The sequence below is a fragment of the Candoia aspera genome, chromosome 1 (genome assembly GCF_035149785.1).
Source record: "Candoia aspera isolate rCanAsp1 chromosome 1, rCanAsp1.hap2, whole genome shotgun sequence".
Taxonomy (NCBI): Eukaryota; Metazoa; Chordata; class Lepidosauria; order Squamata; family Boidae; genus Candoia; species Candoia aspera.
The window spans coordinates 128,874,725-128,897,128 of NC_086153.1; the positions used below are offsets into that span (position 1 = coordinate 128,874,725).

General features: G+C 37.0%; 1 protein-coding gene across 1 annotated transcript in view; it reads left to right on the top strand.

The window, feature by feature from the left end:
* The window catches only part of DST (dystonin), a 353,259-nt gene that overhangs the window by 287,835 nt on the left and 43,020 nt on the right, over positions 1-22,404 (top strand). Inside the window, exons 67-79 of the mRNA XM_063313467.1 lie at positions 323-526; positions 2,536-2,767; positions 3,089-3,315; positions 4,748-4,870; positions 5,324-5,425; positions 9,595-9,696; positions 11,635-11,808; positions 13,511-13,666; positions 15,461-15,658; positions 17,210-17,338; positions 18,818-18,988; positions 20,827-20,982; positions 21,446-21,652. Coding sequence (XP_063169537.1) covers positions 323-526; positions 2,536-2,767; positions 3,089-3,315; positions 4,748-4,870; positions 5,324-5,425; positions 9,595-9,696; positions 11,635-11,808; positions 13,511-13,666; positions 15,461-15,658; positions 17,210-17,338; positions 18,818-18,988; positions 20,827-20,982; positions 21,446-21,652 — 2,181 coding nt within the window. The remainder of the gene's footprint in view (positions 1-322; positions 527-2,535; positions 2,768-3,088; positions 3,316-4,747; positions 4,871-5,323; positions 5,426-9,594; positions 9,697-11,634; positions 11,809-13,510; positions 13,667-15,460; positions 15,659-17,209; positions 17,339-18,817; positions 18,989-20,826; positions 20,983-21,445; positions 21,653-22,404) is intronic.

Genomic DNA, 22,404 nt, shown 5'->3' on the forward strand with positions numbered 1-22,404 from the left:
TTTTGGAGGAGGTTTCAATTTTTATTCATAATGCACAGGATTATTTAGTACTTTTTATACATACAGAAAGTATGGGTACAATATTTCCTTTTAAATACAAGTGAGGTACAATTTCTCTCACTTTATGGTAGTGACAATTCAGTTACAGGTGAAAACAGATCAGCTTTAGGCTGTGGCTAAATGCATATATCCAGTATGAGTTGGCCTTATTATGCAGAAGAGAAGTTTAGATTTTCTTGCCATTTGAATGTGTTGGAGATGTAGGCAACTAGAATGTGGCATTGTAAGCCTAAGATACTGAAAATATTTTGCTCTGCTATAGCAACTCCGAGAGTTGATTGCTGAACATAAGCCTCACATAGATAAGATGAACAAAACTGGACCTCAACTTCTGGAGCTGAGCCCAGGAGAGGGATTTTCAATCCAAGAGAAATATGTAGCAGCTGATGCTCTTTACAATCAAATTAAAGAAGATGTCAAAAAGCGGGCTCAAGCTCTGGATGAAGCCATTTCTCAATCAACTCAGGTATTTCGGTGGGGGGTGGGGTTTGGTTTGTTTCTCCAGAAAGAGAGCAGATACATTCCCTTTGGACGTCATTGTTAATTTATATCACTGTATTCACAGTATATATTCAGCTTACCAGTCACCATATGTTAGGTGAAAAATCACATCACGCTTACATAGATTTCCTTTTCTTACCTGCCCAAAGATCAGAACCACCGAGGAATCTAATTGGTGCAACAGAAGATAATCTGATTATCTCGAAAAAGTAGTTTGAAAATACTTTTGCGATAAATAGTGTGTGAATTTTCTCAACTTTAAAAAGAAATCTTCCCCAAAATAAAGAGCAGTGCAGTGTGCTTGCACAGAATGTTGGTCAAGATGTTGGATTAGTCAGCCCAGCCGTCAGTCTATCCGTGCACCTTTACACTACGCACACTCAAACATTCTGAGTAGCTTTATTGTTCAGTGAATTTTGGCTTAGAGTGCTTGCCAAGAGCAGATGTCTTCAACTTAACTCTGCACAAGGCTGAAATCAAATGAATTCCCCAAAGGACATTTTTAAATATTTTAGTAGGTACTCACTCTTTCTTGGTACTAGAAAGCAATGATTTGTTACATTCACTATAAATAGCCTGCAAGTTAGTTAGGGGCTATTTCTAGACAAGGCTTTTATTGTGCAGTCGTCCCATCCCAGTCACAGAATTTTTGGAGGGGCTAAGTCACATCTTCCATTTGTAATTCTGTGGTTTTTTGCATAACATCTTCTGTCTTTTTTTATTACACAAAAACCAGCGAAAGAGAAAAATGTAATAGCTGCCCAGTGTCTTTGGACTGGTAGCACTAAGGCCCATCCACATGGAAGTACTATGAACAGCATGGTAGCATTTAGCTTAATTGTCTAAGGACTGGCATCTACCTTTAAGAAATGTCAAGAAGGAATGACTGACTGACTGACTGACTGACCTCATCCTGGCCAGAAACAGAGGTTGCACTAGGCAGTTCAAGGGTTATTTAAAATCTCCATGTTTGATGAAACATAGTAACATTGAAATTAAATCTTCCATTTAATAATTTGGACTCTAATACTTGATATAAAACCATATTAATTGAGGATACTTTCACTAAAGCATGTTAACAAAGAATATTGATGTGATTAAAAAAAATCCTTCCTAGTGATATATCTAAAAATAAGATTTGGGATTAATTAACTCCACATTAAACTGATACCTTTATAAAATATTTGCATTTGATTGATTTGCAATGCTTAACTGAATGGGGACCAATGTCCAAAGATCAAAAGAAAAGAGAATAATTTTCTCTGGTAAGTTTATATTCTTTTCATCTTCATACAGAGACTTTACATCATACATAAGTGAGTAAGCTGTATCTTCTGCAGTACGTTAGAAATAATAGCTAGTTAGCATAGATCTATGAGCCATATAATTCTTACTCTAGGTAAAGAAAGGGGAAATTGGATGCACGTCTGAGAACCTACATGAAATCTCTTGGTCGCATCTGGTATTATTCATATAAGAGAGGGGGAGGGGTTGTAGCCCAGGGATTTTGACGGACATCAGTTTGTGGAAGGGACTGATAAAAGTTACTGTATTTGACATTGTGGTTAAAGATGCTGAAAGGTGAAATCTATTTCTTTCCAACTATAAAATGTTTATGAAACTATTTACCAGTGATTGTGATACCAGTAAGAATAGCAATAATAGTAATAATAATAATGAAGTAAAGACAACAAATCATTGTTACAAACCTTTTAACAAGTTCAAGTGATTCAGACATCTGAAATCAGAAGCATTCATTTCAGCTGTCTGAACTGATAGGGAATTTTTGTGCATTAAATACTAATGTGTATTTTGTATCCATATATGTAGGACAAAGAAGTATTTTATACACAAAAACAATGATGTCGCCTTTTTTCCCCCTCCTGATTTGATCTAGCTCTTTTGGGAGGTGGCCATTTATTTGTCACTCACCCATTTGCCCCACTCCCTTCCCATCTCCATTTGTCTGTGCAGTTCCATGACAAGATAGATTCAACTATTGAGAACCTGGAACGTATTGTTGAACGCTTGCGGCAGCCACCTTCAATCTCAGCTGAAGTTGAAAAGATTAAAGAACAGATCAGTGAAAATAAGAATGTCTCTGTAGATTTGGAAAAACTACAGCCAGTATATGAAACACTCAAACAGCGTGGAGAAGAAATGATTGCACGTTCAGAAGGAGCTGATAAGGACATATCTGCTAAAGGTAATGGAGGTTACCAGATTATAAATTCCTCCCATTTTTTTGTTGGAAGCATTATAACAAAAAATGTAAACATCTATAACAGAAGAAGTATCAGTTTGCATTAGCTTTTTCTGATGAAAGGCATGTACATTACATATTATATATAGTTGCATATATTTTACTGCTTTATATTTCATTATTTATCTGATCCCTTAATAGTATATTTTCATCCCATAACATTGACATTGCAAGGTAAATATATGACATAATTTACAAGCTCCTCTCAAGTACATGTATATCTCTCTGCCCATGTAACTATCTAGTGTTATTTTTGCTGCCTAGTGGTTCAAGATAAGCTCGATCAAATGGTCTTCATCTGGGAGGATATCCATGCATTGGCTGAGGAAAGAGAAGCTAAACTGCTTGATGTCATGGAATTAGCAGAGAAGTTCTGGTGTGATCACATGGCTCTCATAGCCACCATCAAAGATACTCAAGATTTTATCCGAGAACTAGAAGGGGCAGGGATTGACCCTTCAGTGGTAAAGCAACAGCAGGAAGCCGCAGAGGTACATTATATACTTATTGGCTCGAGGATGAAGTTCTGTTTCCACTTCCTGGAAAAGCTACTTTAAGTACCATACTTCAAATCAAAATCAATACTGGATATTAGTGTTTCTAAGGTTTCTATCAGTGTGCACATTTCTGAAGACTTCACCATACAGTAATCATGAGATGTAGATTAGCACTTGATATCCTGAGACCATGGCATCAAGTTCACACTTTCTCCCCTCCTCTCCTGTCCACTGCTCTCTCCTCTCATCTACTTAGAAAAGAAGAGGATTTCAAAGAACATGGTTTTACTTAGTAGATTGTTGAGAATTGGAAGAAAAAGATTACAGTCTCTTTTGGCATGTGAAAAAGGAAGAGGGCTGAGAGGACAAGAACCTTTGTTGCCAACAGCACACTGATATAACAAGATGCTTTAATTCCCTGTTATATCTGAATTGGGCCTTGTGCCATCACCAGTTTGGCCCCTATTCAAGTATTCAATTTGTAACGTGTATGTTTGGGCCTGGGGAGGCCCATGTTCATTCCAAATGTCCTGCTTTTACATTCCACAGTAGATCTTATGTTTCAGCACAAATCTCTAGGTGCAAAGGGAGATTCTTAACAGATTACATTCCCTTTCAAGAATATTCTAAAACACATGCTTAGTCTCTAGCAGAATGCCGTATAGATGCTACATGTAGAGGGGAGTAAAAGAGAGGAAGATGAAAATTCCACTGGGAATACATAAGTCCCCAGCAAGGTAGTAGTGGTGAGCCGACTTTGGCTTATCTCAAAAAGCTAAGTAGGTTTGGACCTAGATAGTACTTTGTTAGGAGATCTCTATGGAATTCTAAGGCTGGAAGCTAGTTTGGGAAGGAAAAAAAAAATCTCAGGAGAAGGCAATGGCAGCCTTCTTCAGTATATGGAGATATTCATGAAGTTACTGGATTTTATTTTGACTTCAAGAAGGAGTGTTGTATTTTTTCAGTCACAGACTTAATTTTAGAAATAGACATTCCATCACAATAGCTTGTGTTCATGGGGAAAAAGATGTACCACCAAGACTTTCTCTATAAATTATGTTTTTGTGATTTGTTAAACCTTAAGAAATGTGAGCTATGATATTAATACTTTTAAAGGGATGCTAGTATTCACCTTATTTTCTTAGAATTATGGGGGATGTATTTACAGTGTTAATTCACTGAAATATGAGAGATATTAAAGTGCTTCTGCAGTAACTTCCTATCCAGTGGGGAGAAATGATCAGAGTCATTGACAGTTGGGTGGCATACAAGTTTAATAAATTATTATTATTATTTGTTCATAATGTGCTGTGCTCTTTAAATACCCATAGTAAATAAACTATATTTGTCACTAAACATAAATTGAATTTGGTTATCCTAAATATTAAATATAATAGTATGAAAATCAATATTTTTCTTCATTTAGACCATCAAAGAAGAGATAGATGGGTTACAAGAAGAACTTGATGCAGTTGTGAATCTTGGCTCCGAACTCATAGCTGCATGTGGCGAACCTGACAAACCTTTAGTCAACAAAAGTATAGATGAGGTACTGATCATGTAAATGTTTGATGCTTTATGCTTCTCTGAAGGGACTAGGAACCTCTAATTTTGGGAGAACATGGCTTATACTGAGTCAGGCAGTGATTTAGCTACCCCGAATTGTCAGCACCAATGGTCTGTGATCTCAGGCAATTTCTTTAAAGTTGGTATTAATAGCAATTGAACTGTATATTTTCAACATGCATGGCATTTGTTATACTGCTGAACAAAATAAAACGAAGGGCCTAAATGTTTAGTAATTTTAGTAGTACCCTAGCCTTAATTGGAAATCACATAACAACCATGTTAACTACGTTTAGTAACTAATTAGAACTCTTCCTCTCCTTGCAATTCTAGGGAGTCTTACATTATTCTTTGCATTGAAATCAAAGATTTTTAATGTATTTTTAAAGATTTAAATACTTGTTTTAACTCTACTGTGTCATCATTTAAAATGCAGCTAAATTCCATTTGGGATGGTTTAAATAAAGCATGGAAGGAGCGTGTTGACAAGCTTGAAGAAGCTATGCAGGCTGCTGTTCAGTATCAAGATGGACTGCAGGTGAGTTTTTAATTAAACGTGTTTTTAATGTTAGTTTGGTAGGATATTTGGAAAGGTATTTTTAAAAAACTAAACTTTTTACCAGTCAGGTATCATTAAAAGTTTTAATAATGACTTCGAATTATTCTTCAAGACCCATAAATCTATAAACACAGTGTTATGCATACTTTGAAAATGATTTGGCAAAAGTACTGCTGATCAGAGAAGTGATCTGCTATTTTTAAAGCAGGTTTTTTTTCCCCCCAGGCATCTGCACGAGCCTGAAAAAAAAGCTACAGTTGCTTTAAGAGTCATACTGACTTTAATGAGTCAACTCCTTAAAGCAGTCACATCTTTTTTAAAGCCCGCATAGAACCTTGAAAAAAGATGGATTGCTTTAATGAATAGAAAAGAGGTACTGTTCTCACACAAGCTCTGAAGCATTTTTTTTCCAGTCATTTTTTAAATGAGCACCAGCCGTACTATACAACTATATATAAATAATTGCATATTAAAATTTCCTTCCCATCACTAACACCCTCTTCCACTTCTTGAGATATTATTTATTTTTGAGATTATTTAGGGACAGTGTGTTGTGTATTTTTTTCCTCCAAATTGTAATAGCTGACTGATGAGTGGGTGAAAATTCAAATTATTTCTTGTTCCATCTACCTTTTGATGAAATTAGGTAATTTCAGTTTGATTTTTGAGAGATCCAGTTTAGTGTAGTGGTTAAGGTGCTGGCCTAGAAACCCGGAGACTGTGAGTTCTAGGCCTCACTTAGGCATGAAAGCCAGATGGGTTACTTTGGGCCAGTCACCCATCTCTTGGGGTGGTTGTTATGGGGAAAATATGAGGCAGGAGCTTTAGGTATGTTCACTTCCTTGAGTTACTCTCTCTAAATATAATTTAAAAGGTGGGATAAAAATATTAGATGATGGTGGGTATTAGTAATATTTTTAAGTGCTTCACTTAAAAACTGTTTTTCTACATCTGAGTTTGTAAAGTGCAATCTGGATCAATACTACTATACAAAGAGTTTTTTAATGTTGCAATTTTCTTGTTGCAATTTTCTCTGCACACCTTTGATTTGTATAAACTAGTTGCACGTATTTGGATTAAACTGGAAGCTGATTTGTAATAAAACAAAAACAAAATCTTCATATTTTCTCCATTTGTGTTTGAAGGTGAGGAAAGGAGAGATGAAGTATGTGAGCTCTATGCTTATTCCACAGTGTTGATTGCTTATGTAAGGGAAACTATAAAATGAAATAAGAATACAATAGTAGATCAGGAGAAGCTCTGCTGAAAGTGTGTATCTCCTTAGTCTATGTAGTTCAGTCAACATGTGAAATACTGACTTTGAATCCATAGAGTTCATATATTGGGGGCAGAAGCCCCATCTGGTAGATTTCTTGGAGGGTGTATCTCATTAGTTGACATGTATTTTTTTTCTTCAGCACGTCCGTAACTGAGTATCTTCACATTACATGGCTACTCCCTTTGTGACCACCTATTCATTCAGCTAAAATCAGAGTTCACGTACACTGAACTTTGGTTAGGGCACTCAATTTATCTGTAGATTTTTCAAGCAAGGTCTTTGAAAGGATAAGAGGTTAAACTGTAGAAATGAAAAATTAAATCTCATTTATCAGCCTCTTCACTGTACAGTTTCCACATTAAATGCCCCTTTTAATATAATATATCAACAAATTAAATCTAAAGAATCTATTCATTAGTTCAAAATTGCTTTTTTTCTGCAGTTTTTCTTACCGTACTCTTCATTTATTTGTTGATTTGAACAAATTTCTTTCAAATTAATAGTTACTGGTGAGGTCTATCATGATAGAAGGTTGGATTTCACTCAGTGAAGATCATCTCACATTTTCTAAAATTCTATTGTATTACCTCATTGACCTTGCTAAATATTACCTGCTCAGCACAGTATAAGATTTAACATAATTGGGTCATTTACAATTCCAAATGAAATTGCTGCTTCACCGCTTTGGATCATAGACACTATCTGTAAAGATGAATAAGTTCTCTTTGAGAATACCAAAATTTCTCAATAGTTAGAAGTATTTTACTTAAATGGCAATCCTGTACTCATTATCTGAACAGGTCCCATTAAGCTTAGTGGACAGTACTGATTTGAAGACCATTGGATTGCATTGGATGTGTAAATAACATGGAGGTGATTTTGTATTATTGTATATCCCAGTGGTGTTAACAGAAAAACTGCATTATAGTAGCCAGTTGATGCAATAAAATCCTCATATCTTTATCCAAGCGTTGGACCAGGCTTATATATTGAATGGATGAGTATAATTTTGTCATGTTGCTTACATCTTCACAATTTGTCTGACGTTTGTGGGGTGTAGTTCTAAAGATTGATTGGTCTTCAGGATCCCAGCAGTGTACTTAGACTTTTTTCAGCTGCACCACTAGGTCCTAAACAATCCAGCCCATAGTCTTTCTTGTATTGCTGCAATATGTTTTGGCAACTATCCAGAGCTCACTTACAAAGTAGGTGTATATTCCAAAGAGATCTGGAACTCAGTTTCCAACGAGGGCATTTTCACTCAGCCACTGTCCTCTTGCCTTCTGCTGCTCTTACCTGCTGCTGCGTGTGGGTCTTCGAGGATGATTTTGAGGCTTAAAAAGGGAAGAAGGAAGAGCTATCAAGCTGGCTAATATTTCTGCCTGCCCAATACATTCTGGCAGAGTGGGCACGCTCCAGGTCCCCTCTATTAAATGTTGTCATCTTGTGAGACCAAGGAGGCATGCCTTCTCTGTCATGGCCCCCACCCTTTGGAACAGCTTCTCCCAGAGATAAGGACAGCACCCTCTCTCCTAGGGTTCCAGAAAGGCCTGGGGTTGATGTATTTTGGGGGGCCCTATTTTATTTTATTTGTCTTGCTTTTAAGATCGTTTTAATCTGGGCTGTCTGTGTGGTTTTACATGGTTTTATGGATTTGTTGGTTTTGAACACTGCCCAGAGTCCATTGGAGTTGAGTGGCTATAACAAATTTGAATAAATAAATAAATAAAAATAGAAAGAAGGGAAATTGGTGGCTCGTGTCCATGCCCCATGCCCATCGTGTCCATACCCCATCCTTCATTTCCTCACAGCACTTTCTTTCAGAGCAAAAGGCAAAAAAGGGTGACCGCAGAGCTACCCTTCTAAGCACTACTGAAGACTGTAGGGAAGTAGCCTAGGTCTAATGGCACCTTCAGTTCAAGCAGGAGGAAGCTCCCACCAGTGGGAAGCCATCCACCTTTGCAGCTCCAAAGGAAACGCCGCTAAACTGCCCTCATAGTGTTTCCTGTGGAGTTAGACCTGAGCTGAAAGTTAATGGCTCAGCTTCCCAATCCAAAAGGAAGCCCCACTGCATTGTGGGGATGAAGGGGAGCTGTACCAGTCTCAGGTCTGTGGCACCTCTGTGTGGAAGATTCCATGTAGGCAAGCTCTTAGATTTGACTGAGGATGTCTTGACTGAAGACATATAGAGATACATTAGCATCTGCAGCAGATTCAAAACTGGTGAGTTGACAGATGCACCATCATGATGCAAGTCCCACCCTGCACACACAAAAGAGGCAGGGTTTGCATCTTGCCCATTTTGACACTCCCCCCCCACACACACACTCCTGTACATATGCGCATGTTTCTGTGTGCTCTTAAATGAAATACCTGCTTCCTGTTTGAACTGAAGTTCAGGCACCGAGTCACTGATACGGCACTGGAAAGGTACTGACTTGATGTCTTACTCTGAGCTTCCTTCAACGGTTATTGAAGAAATTCAGAATCCAAATAAATGAATTGACAACTTTAAAAGGAAGGGCTACATTTCTGTTCTAGAGCAAAGGGCTGTATCCTGTGTTATAGGAGACAGGACTTTCTTCTTCACCTCCCCCAAACCCCTACCCCATTCCAAATCTACTTCAGAATGTTCTCCAAACTCCAGAGCAACTTGGGGGGTGGGAGGGAATGCGTTGTGATGTCATTATGCATAAAGGGCAAATCAGGATTTTAAAAAATGGGGAAATATATGCAGAAAACTGAATATAAAATTCTAAATTCTTGCAGTTCCTCTGATGTAACAAAGAATATTCTCTATATTCACAGCTCATCATTAATATGCTACAGTATTATTTGTCCTATTATTTTAATTATATTATTTTAACAGGCTATATTTGACTGGGTGGATATTGCTGGTAGTAAATTAGCTTCAATGTCACCAGTTGGAACAGACCTAGAAACCGTAAAACAGCAAACAGAAGAGCTGAAGGTATGAATGTAACTTAATTCTTTTAAATCTTCTTGTGAGAGATAGTATCTTGAATCAGGTTGTAATTACTTTGTAATATAAAGTAAATTAAATTCCTACCAGCCTTGTGAGTATGACATGAATGAAATTAATTTTTCACAAAAGATAATTGTTTGGGGTATTTTTAATACAAGTTTCATTTTTTTTCTGACTGCATCATTTTTTAAAAACAGTCTGTTTCCCCTTTAAAATGTGTGCATGTTCCTGCAGAGTTTGTCTTTGGATACCATGGATTATTCTTAAACTTTGAGAATTAATTCCATTTCCAGCCTTCTGGTGTACAAAACGGAAAACTCCAGTGAATTCCAAATGATGGTTTAGAATGAAAAGATGACTCATTCTCTTCATAATATCTCGATACTGTTGTGCATTTTATACAGGAAGTAGAGATTATATGGGATATCCTGTTTTGCAGCACTGTTTTAGACTAGATGATCCAGTCTAACTCTGTTTTTGCATGTGCAAAGCTGAGGTGGACAAGTTGGAAAAATAAACAGGAAATCATCAGCCAAAGTAAGCTTTCACAGTGGTTTGATGCTGAAAATTTAGGATTCCAACATTACTATAAGAATTGAAAGCAAGGATTAAGAAATCATTAGAGATTGGGTCAGGCAATTACAGTGATACATCACTCTGGCTTATCAAAATGTGAAACAGTGAAAAGAGAAACATTTCTGCATGTCTCTGTTTCACTCTTAGGTAATCCCTGCACATCTGCACCCAGATGCACCTCTCAATATCTTTATGAGATAGATAATGGGGCCCAGAGTAACCAAGTCAAGATTTTTTTAATGCTTGTCCAGGGAGTGGAGAAAGGGAGGGAGAAGTCTACTGAATCATAACCTTTGTGGGAACAGGAAGCAGTACCCAATGGGATCCTTATCATATGGTCTTCACAATAACTGCCTTGCCCCTCTACGCCTAGATCAAATGGTGTTATATGATATGTATCTGTTGTTAGTTTGTTCTAATAGGGGTTTATTAAGAAAGACTTTAGAGCTTTGAAGGAATGGCTCTTAAATAAATGGCTTTTGAATTAAATCAATGGCTATTAAATAAAACGGAAACATAATAGTTCATAAATTCCTAAAAGATGAAATGCATCACAGTACGTAGGCTGTGGGTCCCTCCCCCTTAACTATGCATCTATTGAAAAACTCTGGTTTATTTTTCTTCCCCCTGTCTTATGTCTCAATTTGAAAAATCTGAAGGGATATTTTGCAAAAGGCAATAGTGAATATATCCACATGTTAGCCATCTACTTCGGTTCTATTCCACAAAGAAAGAAGATGAAGAGTTGCAGATTTTTGAACTTGTCAAAGCTTTGCATTATAAGTTGCTCAGGAGTCCAAACTGTCCAGTCACGGGGAGGGGGGTGCCCCTCTTTTGTGTGATATATTACTATGGATTTCCCTCCCTTCAGTTAATTTCTTCTGGGGATGGATCTCTGCACCAGGTGTAATTGGATTCAGTCACCTCCAGCGCAGAGATCTATCAACATTATCTTCTCTTTGAGGAAGCTTGGAGAAAGTTCCTATTTTATAGATTAAAATGAGGGTGAAACATTTCAGGCATGAGAATGACAAGGTGCTGTCCATTTATATTTGGAAAAAAAAAAAGTGTGCTTTGGTTATCTAACTTGTGGAGAACACTGGGTTAGAAAGTTCTGTGGATTGTATCCTATTCCCTGAAGGGTCTTTCATTCAAAACAGGCTTCCCTTAGGAAGAAGAGAAGATCTTCAACACTTTATAGTAATTATTTAGAGGCTCCTTTTTGCTAAGAATAGTTTTCCTTAAGCAGAAATCTGCTCAAGGAAACTCTGACACTAAATTTCACAATAGACTAATAAGGGCAAGGTGGTATTCCCCTTTGACGTTTGTGTTCTTGAATTTCTACAGCAATTTAAAAAAGGAGCCTACCAGCAACAGATAGAAATGGAACGATTGAACCATCAAGCTGAGCTGTTGTTGAAAAAAGTCACAGAGGAAAGTGAAAAGCATACTGTTCAAGATCCTTTGTCTGAACTCAAGTTATTATGGGAATGTCTAGAAGAAAAAATCATTAGCCGCCAGGTAAATGGAGGTTTGCTGAAAGCTTATTACAAGTAGCAGTGTATTTTCTGAAATTTTAATGGAATATTTGAACTGAAGGCATAAGAACCCTGAATTTTAAATAGCGATCATATCATTTGTTGAAATTAATAAAATAATTGTGTCCAAGCAATCACTTTTATTACATACTTATCAAATACATGTTTGGTCATCCTATTTCTTTGAGCATTTCTAAAGCAACAACATATAACAAACTGAAAAGGAAATGGCATAACGAACATTAATGTCCCCAGAACTTTCCTGAAGCTTGCTGCGTTTCCCACCAGGAAATTAATAGTAATAGTTTTAAATCTTTCTCTTACCTCTCCAACTGAGAGGCTGAAGTCTTATATACACTTAGCTCTTATTCAGTTTAATAAGGTTTTGTTCTAAACAGACATACATTGGACTGCATAGTTAATTGCCCTTTTAAAAGCTGTGAATCTATATACTGATGCTTGCAATGCAATTTCTTCCAGAGGCAAAAGTTTCTACATAGCAATTTCAGTTTAGAGATTTATCCTGTGAACCAGGAGATTGGTTTGAAAGTAACTGTGAATCCACAGAAGGTTGAGGTGTTGTGAAGAAAATCTTCCTACCCACACAGTGAGCATAAGAATTAGGGCACATGAAACTTGATACGTGAAGACAGTTGCAACAGGAGTGGCTTTAAAGAAGCTTCAGTGTGATAGAGGGTTCCTTAAAAGCAGGAGGTGGTGTTCCTGTTGCTGCTATGTTTACAAACTCAGGAAATATGTAATATAGTTATTTGTATTTATTTATATAGCATTATTAAAATAAACAATGCTTTTGAAGGATAGCAATAATTAAAGCAAACCTGTGCTCCTAGGGATTTATAATCTAAACTTAATATAACTTTAGATGATAAGGAGCTGATTAAAGGCAGGTTAAGATAAGCACAGCAACGTGAGTTTATGTTTTATTTCAGTTAAGGCTAAAGAGTAGGATTAAGAGTCGCTTCACACAACGACAGTTGCTTTCTGTTTTAAACTAGACATTTATTTATTTATGAATAAAAGTGAAAGGAAAAGCAAATTAGAGACATATTCCAAGTAATATGTTGGGGTCACAATTTTATTGTGGCTTGTATCACCCAAATATTGCAAAATAAGGAATGAATTAATCATATATTGCTATTATATGGATCTTATTAGTTTCTTTTTTCCTAGTTTCTTTTCCCCCCTTTATGATCAATTTATTTTAAAAAGTGTAATATATGGAGGTTTGTTTTACTCTAAATCTTGCTATATTATTATTTGTTTATTATATTCTACTAATAAAATTTTTAAAAATTAAAACACAAGATATTGCAACAAAGATTCACAGGTTCACAGAGAGCAGATTCTTGGACTTTGATGATGCAGATGTAATCCCTAAACCTGTCATGAAGTTGTAAAGTCACTGACTCTCAAATTAACCTGTCATAGTTCTTGTGAGAAAAAAAATGAGGCAAATGTAAGCCACTGAATAATTCTTAAATAATTACAGTAAAATATGTTACTACCTTTAAATGCTCTTTCTAATCTTGGTTTCAGATTATATGTAAAATAAATTTTGGGTTGCATTTCTAGGTGTTCATATGAGTTTTCAACACACATTGAAATGCTTGAAGATTTAGCATTTGTGTCATGATTTCAATTTTTATTTTCTTGTTTTTGAACAGCATAAACTGGAAGGTGCTTTATTAGCTTTGGGACAGTTCCAGCATGCTCTGGATGAGTTGCTGACATGGCTGACACACACTGAAGACCTGCTGAATGAACAGAAGCCAGTGGGAGGTGACCCCAAGGCTATTGAAATTGAACTGGCCAAACATCATGTATGTAACTAGTAATTCTGGGCTGCATTGTTAGGTATAATTACTTAATGGAAATAACTGCCCTGTATTAACAATTGAAATAGGTCAGGTTTAGAAAGAAGGTCTTTATGGTAGCTCTAAATCTCAACACAGTGCAAGAATGCAGAACTCATGGAAAAAACAAGGAAGCTTATTTCAGAAGCCAAACTTCTGGGGAAACAATTCCAAGAACCAGAGCTGAGTTAATCTTGCGCCAGTCCAAAGGTTAGTCAGGGAATCAGAAGCAACACATATTCAGGAAGTCAGGACCAAGGCTGGTAAGCTTGTCTGACTCCTAGACCCCTTTTCTTATAGCACTGAATCAGGCATGCCTATTTTATTGGGTCACGCCCCTTTCGTTTTGCTCACTTGGTTTTTGGAGGTCACAAAGAACCTCTTGCATTGCACCATCTCAGTGGCTGCTCCCATACTTTGGAGCACCTTCATTCCTGAGATAAGGAATACTCACATCTTCCCAGATTTCAAGAAGGCATTGAAAACCCAACTGTCCTGCGGGGCTTACAGATCATTTCCTCTTCAGGCTGTAGGTTAGGTGGCTCAGCCTGCTGCTATGCTTTTGGAACAGGTGGCTGTTTAACTGACGGCTCCAGAACTGCTGGCTTATCCTCCGACAGGTCCTGCTTTTTCTGGGCCTCATCTCCAGGCATCTGAGAGTCTGCTGCCTCCCAAGTTGCAGGTTCAGAACCTGTCATATCCTGCTTCTCCAACTCTGAGTCTGACTCATCAGACAGGTCCATAAGACTAACTTTCTAAGCACCTTGACATTTTGATTTCTATGTTGGGACAGTTATGATAAAATATATGCATAACAATCTATAATTGTTGGTACAAAATTACTGCTTTTTTTTTAAGTTCCAAGTCATACAGGGCTGAAACTATCTTACTGTATTATTGGCAAATGATCGCTGGCAATAGAATAAACTGTAGGTACGCTAATAGTTTAGCAAACCAATGTTGTTACGCTTTTTCTGCCTATTCATTTTCCATGATAGAGGTGACAGATGAACATTTCCTCTTTGGAATTTGGCAGGTAATACCTGATGGCCTAAAAAAAAAGATCATCATTATCACAAAAGAAATAGAATTGGCATCTGTTTCTCTAAAGACGTTTTCCAGTATCATTTTATAAAGAAATGAGCAAGGAAGTAGTGATATTTTTGCCAAGCAGATTTTGAATACTTATGTCCTCCATTTATAGATGTCTAGCCCATTTTGTATGGGAGAGCCAGTTTGGGGTAGTAGGTAAGGTGCTAGGCTAGACACTGAGACAATGAGTTCTAGTCCTCTCTCAGGCAAGGAAGCTGTCTGGGTGACTTTGGATCAATCGCTCTCTCTCAGCCCAAACTCATACAGTTAAAAATTAGGTATAAATAAAATAAATGATAAGGTATTTACCCTTTGGGATTTGGGGACTTTAGCTCTTTGGCAGAGTATATGTCTGGCTCCCTATATCAACAACCATCAATATAACCAAACATGCTCTGACCTAGTGGTGAATTAAATGGAACAATAAAAAGTATGCTGATCTGACTCTCTAAAATATCTCCAAATACGTAAGAATCGTTATTCAAAGTGGATAACTTTTATAATATCTTAAAGATTTCACTCAATTATGCAAACCCTGTAATTTGTATTATTTCTAAATATTTCCAGTTGAGTTTTATTGAAATGATGATGTTACTGAAGGTAACTGAATGAAATGAGCGATTAAAAAAAATCACACAGAGAGAGGAATTACATGTTTTGTTCCTGCAGGTGTTGCAAAATGATGTCTTAGCTCACCAGTCTACAGTGGAAACAGTTAAAAAAGCAGGAAATGACCTGATTCAATCAAGTGCTGTGGAAGAAGCTAGCAATCTACAAAGTAAACTTGAGCTTCTGAATCAACGGTGGCAAAATGTCTTGGAAAAAACAGAGAAAAGGAAACAACAGCTGGATAGGGCCTTGATCCAGGTGTGTATCAGAAATTGTGTAAAAGATCATCCAGGTGTATTGAATGAAATTTGGGCCCATTGAAGCCAAAGGTAGGCACTTTAAAACATTCCGAGTAGTTAAGCTTTCTCTATGATAGAAAAAATTTGGAGCATGCCTTTCATAAATTACTAATAATTTGAAATGTCTAATTATAAATCTTAAATTGGACAGATTGTTCTGTGTGTACTCTTAGCTTCCTTTCTGTATAGCAACCTGCGTTTCTAAGTTATAAATTATATCAATTATACTATAATTCTTTTCAGATATCTTTTGTATAAGAAGGTTTTATACAAATTTGATAAATAAGTACACTTTATATACGAGTGATCTTTGTTTTGAATTTCCAACTGGAACTTTGTATGTACCACTCCAGTCATAAATTGAGACTAGACAACCCGTGACTTACTGGGTCATAGTTTCAGAAATATTTCATTACCTAAACAGAGAAACAGAATGACCACGGGCGGATTGCTGACCAAATTGGATGCTTCTCAAGTCCTCATACAGTGGCTTTCGTTGTCATTCTGGAGATGTGTAGCCCTTTCATCCTCCATTTGTTCTTATCTTGTGCTATTTGTTCTTCATATCTGATCCTGGAGACATGCATTTCTCTGCACCTTTGTCTCTTCCTCTCTTCTCCTTCTGTCCCTCTTGTTGCCATTCTGGAGAATGCCTCTCCCTCTCTGTCTCTCCTTCTCTCGTGTTATTTGACCTGACTCTTTGATCCTGGAGTCCTGCGGCCCTGGCCTCATCCAATTTTTGTTCTCTCTTCCTCCTCCTCCTTGCTACTTCCTGACGATATTTGGTGTCACCTCTTGACCATGACATCCCCCCCTTTTTCCATGCAGCATAATTAGGCTGACATTTAAAAAAAGTTTTATTTTATTTTATTTATTTTTACCACAGACGAGTTCACACTTCCTGCTGACTTTGCCAAATTTCAATCCCTGAGGTATAGAGTGCCGTCATCACCTCAGAAAAATTCACACTTTGTGCCGGCTTCCCCATTGACTTGTGGGAAGCTGGGGGGAAGTGTTGGAAATGACGATCACGTGACCACAGCAGCATGGCAGCACTGAAGTTGCCACAATTTTTCCAAATTTCAATCCCATGGGGAGTAGGTCCTGGATTTGGATTGCATTCTTTGAGTTAGCCCATTTGAGTTACATTGGTTCAAAAATTGTTGCCCTATGATGCATTGTTTCACCCAATTGAAGATTAGACAGGAGAGTTTTAGTAGTATGTAGATTTAAACTGTAAATCCGTGATCAGTACATTTTATGTAATTGGTATAATATTACATATTGTAGTTTTTCCTTTCTTTTTTCTCTCAATAGCGTTTCACTGTATGTACAATAATTTTTGTTTTAATCCCTGGGGTATTCCTAGTTCAATGGCATTTCCTTTTAGATCTGTAGGCCTTTAAAAATCCTGTGATTTAATATGTTCAACTTTTGCAATGTCTTAGCTGATATAGCAAGTCAGTATCATGAAATATGCCCTGAAGTGTTATGATGACATTTTGTTTAGGCCCAGGGTTTCCATGGTGATGTTGAAGACCTACAACAATGGCTGACAGAAACTGAGCGTCACCTTTTGGCATCAAAGCCTGTTGGTGGTTTACCAGAGACTGCAAGAGAGCAGCTTAATACCCATGTGGTAAGGATTTTAATAGTGCAGATGGTCCAAATTTGGAAACTAACCCTTTGTGGCTGTTTGTAATGAAAAATTTGCAAATTCTGCACAGGGAAATGCCTTTAAAGGCATTAGTTTTGTAAATTACCATAGTTGAACAGTCCTCACATTAGTTTAGAGAGAAAAAAGATTTTAAGGAAATTTTGGTGCCTCTGATTTTCTGCTATGAAGTTTTCTATATAATTTATATTCTTTGTATCCACTTTCTTAATGCCAAACTGTTAGTTTGCCCCACTCCAAATAGGGAGCTTGTTATTTTGCATCTTAGTCTTCATAACAGTCAAATATATTGAGAGCCAGTGTTCTCTGAACTTTATTGTCCATTTATTATTTCTTGATCCATCCAACTCCTATTGCTAGTGCATGGAGACAAAGAATCTACTTTTTTTCCAGTGTCAAGACAACATAATTGTATTATTTTCTTTTCAGTGAGTTGAAGGCTTATTAAAATATGCCTGTGTCCAGGGCTTGGAATATAACATACCCAGGCCAAATTTTACTTGCATATTCCTAACTAACAGTTAGTGGTTTGGTAAGCATTGCCAAGATTCCAGTCTAGGTCTGAAATGCAAAGAAGTGATAGAGAATGCCTCTCTCTTGAGTACTTTTTTTTTTAATAGAATAGTTTGCCTAAGGCAAAGAAAACATATGTAGAACCCTTCTATCAAGGCTAGATATGTATTACAATAGGTTTCATAGATTTTAATAATACTTTAAGGGCTCAAAAAAGGCAGTTGGAAAATATACCTAATGCTAATATTATGGTTTGTGTTGATATGATAATGGAATGGCTCATTTGATTTCCACCAGAAAGTTAAGAACACAAGCTGTTCTTGCATCTAAGTAATAGATCAGATTTTCTTGGGTTATTTTTCACTTGCAGAAATGCCTTGCTAAATTAAAAGCCATTTTTTATTGGAGGGAAAAATACCTTCTGAAAGATACACTAAATAATAAAATTTCCCTGAATTTGAAACATGCATATCCTTTGACCTTTGTTATGGATTGAAGATGCCACAGATGAAATTATAGTAATGTCTTTGGTCTCACGTAACCCTAGAATGCTGTAAGACCAGTTGTGCAAAATAACTTTGAAGATTACTCAACAGATAACATTAAAATATTTGCTTGATTGTTTGTTCAAAGTACATATCAAATAGAATGCTTATAAGGACCTAGAAAACTCACACATTTTTTTTATTATTGTTGATCCACTTTAACCAAAAGAATGCACACAATTCTGCAGTGCTGTTATGGGCACATTCCCGGTGACATCTGGTGAATATTTCAGATTATCCTCAATGTGTATTTCTTAACTCAACCTTTCCACACAAAAATAGAGCCCCAGTCATAGAAAGGTGCTGTACAACTGCTTTAGAGGTTAATAGTTAAGAATCAACATTTATGTGTAAACGATTTGGCATATTTTCTCTTTCTGTTTAGGAACTTTGTGCTGCCTTTGAAGCTAAGGAAGAAACTTACAGATGTCTAATGCAGAAAGGCCTACAGATGCTTGCAAGATGCCCAGAGTCTAAGGAAACTAATGTTGAGCAGGATATAAATAATCTTAAAGAAAAATGGGAATCAGTAGAAACAAAACTCAGCGAAAGAAAAGTATGTTATAGGGTGAACATGAGAAATTTCTCTATATATTTAGGAATCTTAATGTTAGATTATTTTCAGTGTAGATTGTTGTGATGTTCTTTAGCAAGAGTTGATGGACCCATGTAATCTGTGTGGTAAATAATACCAAACACCCATACCCTTAAGGAAAACTGTATCACTAAAATCTAAGGAGTAGTCCAGTGTCTGTAAACAAAAATGTCTCTTAGAGTCTATAGGTCACAGGCTTGGGGAATAAACAGTCTCCCAATCCATCATCTTGTCAGTTGGGAATATACAGTATGCTTTAAGAGTATTCTTGACACTGTGAATATAACAGTTCTTCAAAGTATTTAGTGATGAGACTGTGTTTGTGCCTGGAGTCAGAAGCATCTTTCTCATAAATAAAAGTTTTCATAGGAGTAAACATGATTTTCTCAGTTAAACAATTTAATCTGAGTTGGACTATACATTTCATCTGGAAATAGCTGAAATACTGTCATGAGTAAGGATGGCGAGCAGGGGGCTCCCACCCAGACTGTCAAGCGCATGCGTAGCACTGAGGAACTGTTCAGCCATTCAAAGAGACACAGATCGGGACCGCCTTAACCTTTGGGGTTTATATGGCTGGGTTTTTCCCACGCTTCCTCAGTTTGTTAGGATTCTTGTTAAGTACTAGTAATAAATATTAGAGACCAAGTCATTGTCTCAGTGTGTTTCTTGGTAGTTAGGACATCAATCCTAACAAACTCCTACTCCCATCGAAAGAGGGAGGAACAAGCAATTAAGCAGATACGTTTAGAAATGTCTTCAGAAAACCAAGAAATGCTGCTCGCCATCCTTACTCATGACAAATACAAATATAAAGAGCAGAAATGAATGAATAAACAAACAAAGCTATTCTTGAGGGGTAATGCTTTTGGACTCTTTCTTGTGATATAATAGAAATTAACCAATCGGATCAGTGATATTTTGCATCATTTAGCTGTAGGCACTTATTCTGCATTGTCATGTCTTGGGTGTCCCTTTTCCATTGCTATGCATATACTGTCACTTATGATGTAGATAAGCCTTCCTTCACAACCTATTTTTCAGATGTGTTGGGACCACATCTCCCAAAATTTGGAGTCAGTGTGATTATAGGCATATTGTTTAGGAATACTGGGAGCCATAGTCCCAGTTTATTTGGAGGGCAAGATGTCAGTGAAACCGATTTATAGATAAGCTAAACTAACTCTGGTTCATACATTCTTCTGCCATTTGTGACATGTGTTTCCTGGAAGACAGAGGAGGTGGCTATTCTTTTCCTATAATTTTTTTCTTTGCCAGGCTGGTAACTGACCCAGCAGGACCCTTATTCTGCAGCAAGTAATAGTCTTCTCTGCAAATTATAAGGCTTAAATTATAATGTTAAATTCACCCAATGGTTTTCTAAGTCATTCTTGACATCCTTCATGCAGTACTGGAGCACATGGTCCCTATTTTTGCATGTAAAATCAAAACTGAAAAGCATGCGTGTTTCTGAATTCCTGTCTAAAAGCTTCTTGGTCTTACCATTAAACATAGAAAGGTGATGTTGTTTTTGTTTTAAGAGGTCAGTATGTAGCATTGGATGCTTTTTTCTTGCTCAGTCCCTGAAATTTTTTTCCTTCTTTTTTTTCTCAACTATTGTTTAGCAATATTTTATCTAGATACTGTTTTAGAATCAAAAGCATATTAACATTAGCTGAGAAAAATTGTTAGGAGAAAAAGCCAACAGCTATGGGCCTCTTCCAAATTATATTCAACCATAATATGATTTACTATTCTGTAAAGCTTCCACTGTGGTTAATTATGTTGTGTTCTTACAGATAAAACTGGAAGAAGCCCTCAGTTTGGCAACGGAGTTCCACAATTCACTTCAAGATTTTATCAACTGGCTTACTCAAGCTGAGCAAACTTTGACAGTGGCTTCTCGGCCAAGTCTTATTTTAGACACTGTCCTGTTCCAGATTGATGAACACAAGGTATGAAAGAAAGGAGCTGTCAGCCTTCCCAGGTAGACCAGACAGGAAACATGAATAGATGAGCTAATTTTACTTTATTGAAAGGGTACATTAACAGAATCTTGCAAGTCTGAAAGTACAGACTCCCACCGTCTCCTTTACAACCTGAAAAGGGTCCCTTCTGAGTCTCTTTCTCTGCCTATTATGCAGCTGCAGTCTATGTCCTCTCTTATCTGACCATTCCCTACGCAGCATGTCTTTACCACATTTCTCAAGGTCTTTCTCACATACCATTGCAGGAGCAGAATTAGAACTCTCTTCCCTGGATGCATTGAGCTGGATTGTAAATAAATCAGCCCAGTAACTTTTAACCTCTAAAGATTAGTTTCTAAATAACATCATACATTTCCTCTGCCAATACAACAGGCAGCTTTACATATCTAGATATTTTCCAAATTTCAGTATTACTTTTTTCCTTTGGAAGGTCTTTGCCAACGAAGTAAATGCTCATCGTGACCAGATTATCGAGCTAGACAAAGCTGGAACTCATTTGAAGTACTTCAGCCAGAAACAGGATGTTGTCCTCATTAAGAATCTGCTCATTAGTGTCCAGAGCAGGTGGGAAAAAGTAGTTCAGCGCTTAGTAGAAAGAGGAAGAGCTTTGGATGATGCAAGGAAGCGTGCCAAACAGGTAACATGACAATGTGCCGTCCCAATTTTACAGATTGTATCCCAAGCAACACATACTTTGCCCCCAGGATTGTAGCCTATTCTCATAATGCTACTAGCTTTCTCAACTTGTTTGTAGTCTGAAATGAGATGCAGATTGTTATGCTGAGATTCTTTGTTCTAACTCCACAAGAGCCTGGAGGAGGAGAAAGGAGTGACTCAGGATCAGTTCATACACATAATGCTGATGCAGCATGGTTTTGATGAATACATGTCGGGGTAGCATAAGCATGGATGAAAGTGGCAGTCATATAAAAAATTCAGTGTTTCACTTGCACTTATATGCACTAATTGTCAGGTGGGTTATTTTTAAAGAAATAAGTAAGATTGGCTACTTACTTGTTCACCGGTACAGTGAAATTGAGATTCATTCACCTGAAATCTAGCTGCCCCAAACTTGTACTGACAGCTATTTTTTAAGTCTTCTCATCCATCTAAAGATTCAGTTGATAAATATTAGTAACTACATGCAAATGATGGAGCAATTCTAAAGAAAACATGCCTTTGCTTTTTTTTGTGAGACAAGCATACTTCCTTATAATTAGTACCTTTTTGCCATCACCTCCCTTTTTCTTCTCAGTCTAGCCAGGAGGCACATCTACAACTTCTGGGAAAGATATTAAATAACTAGAAGCCCCCTCCTCCTACCTTTTTTCTTTTCATTTCCCCTTAGGCCCAAACTAAGCACTCAGATAAATGATGGACTGCCCCCAT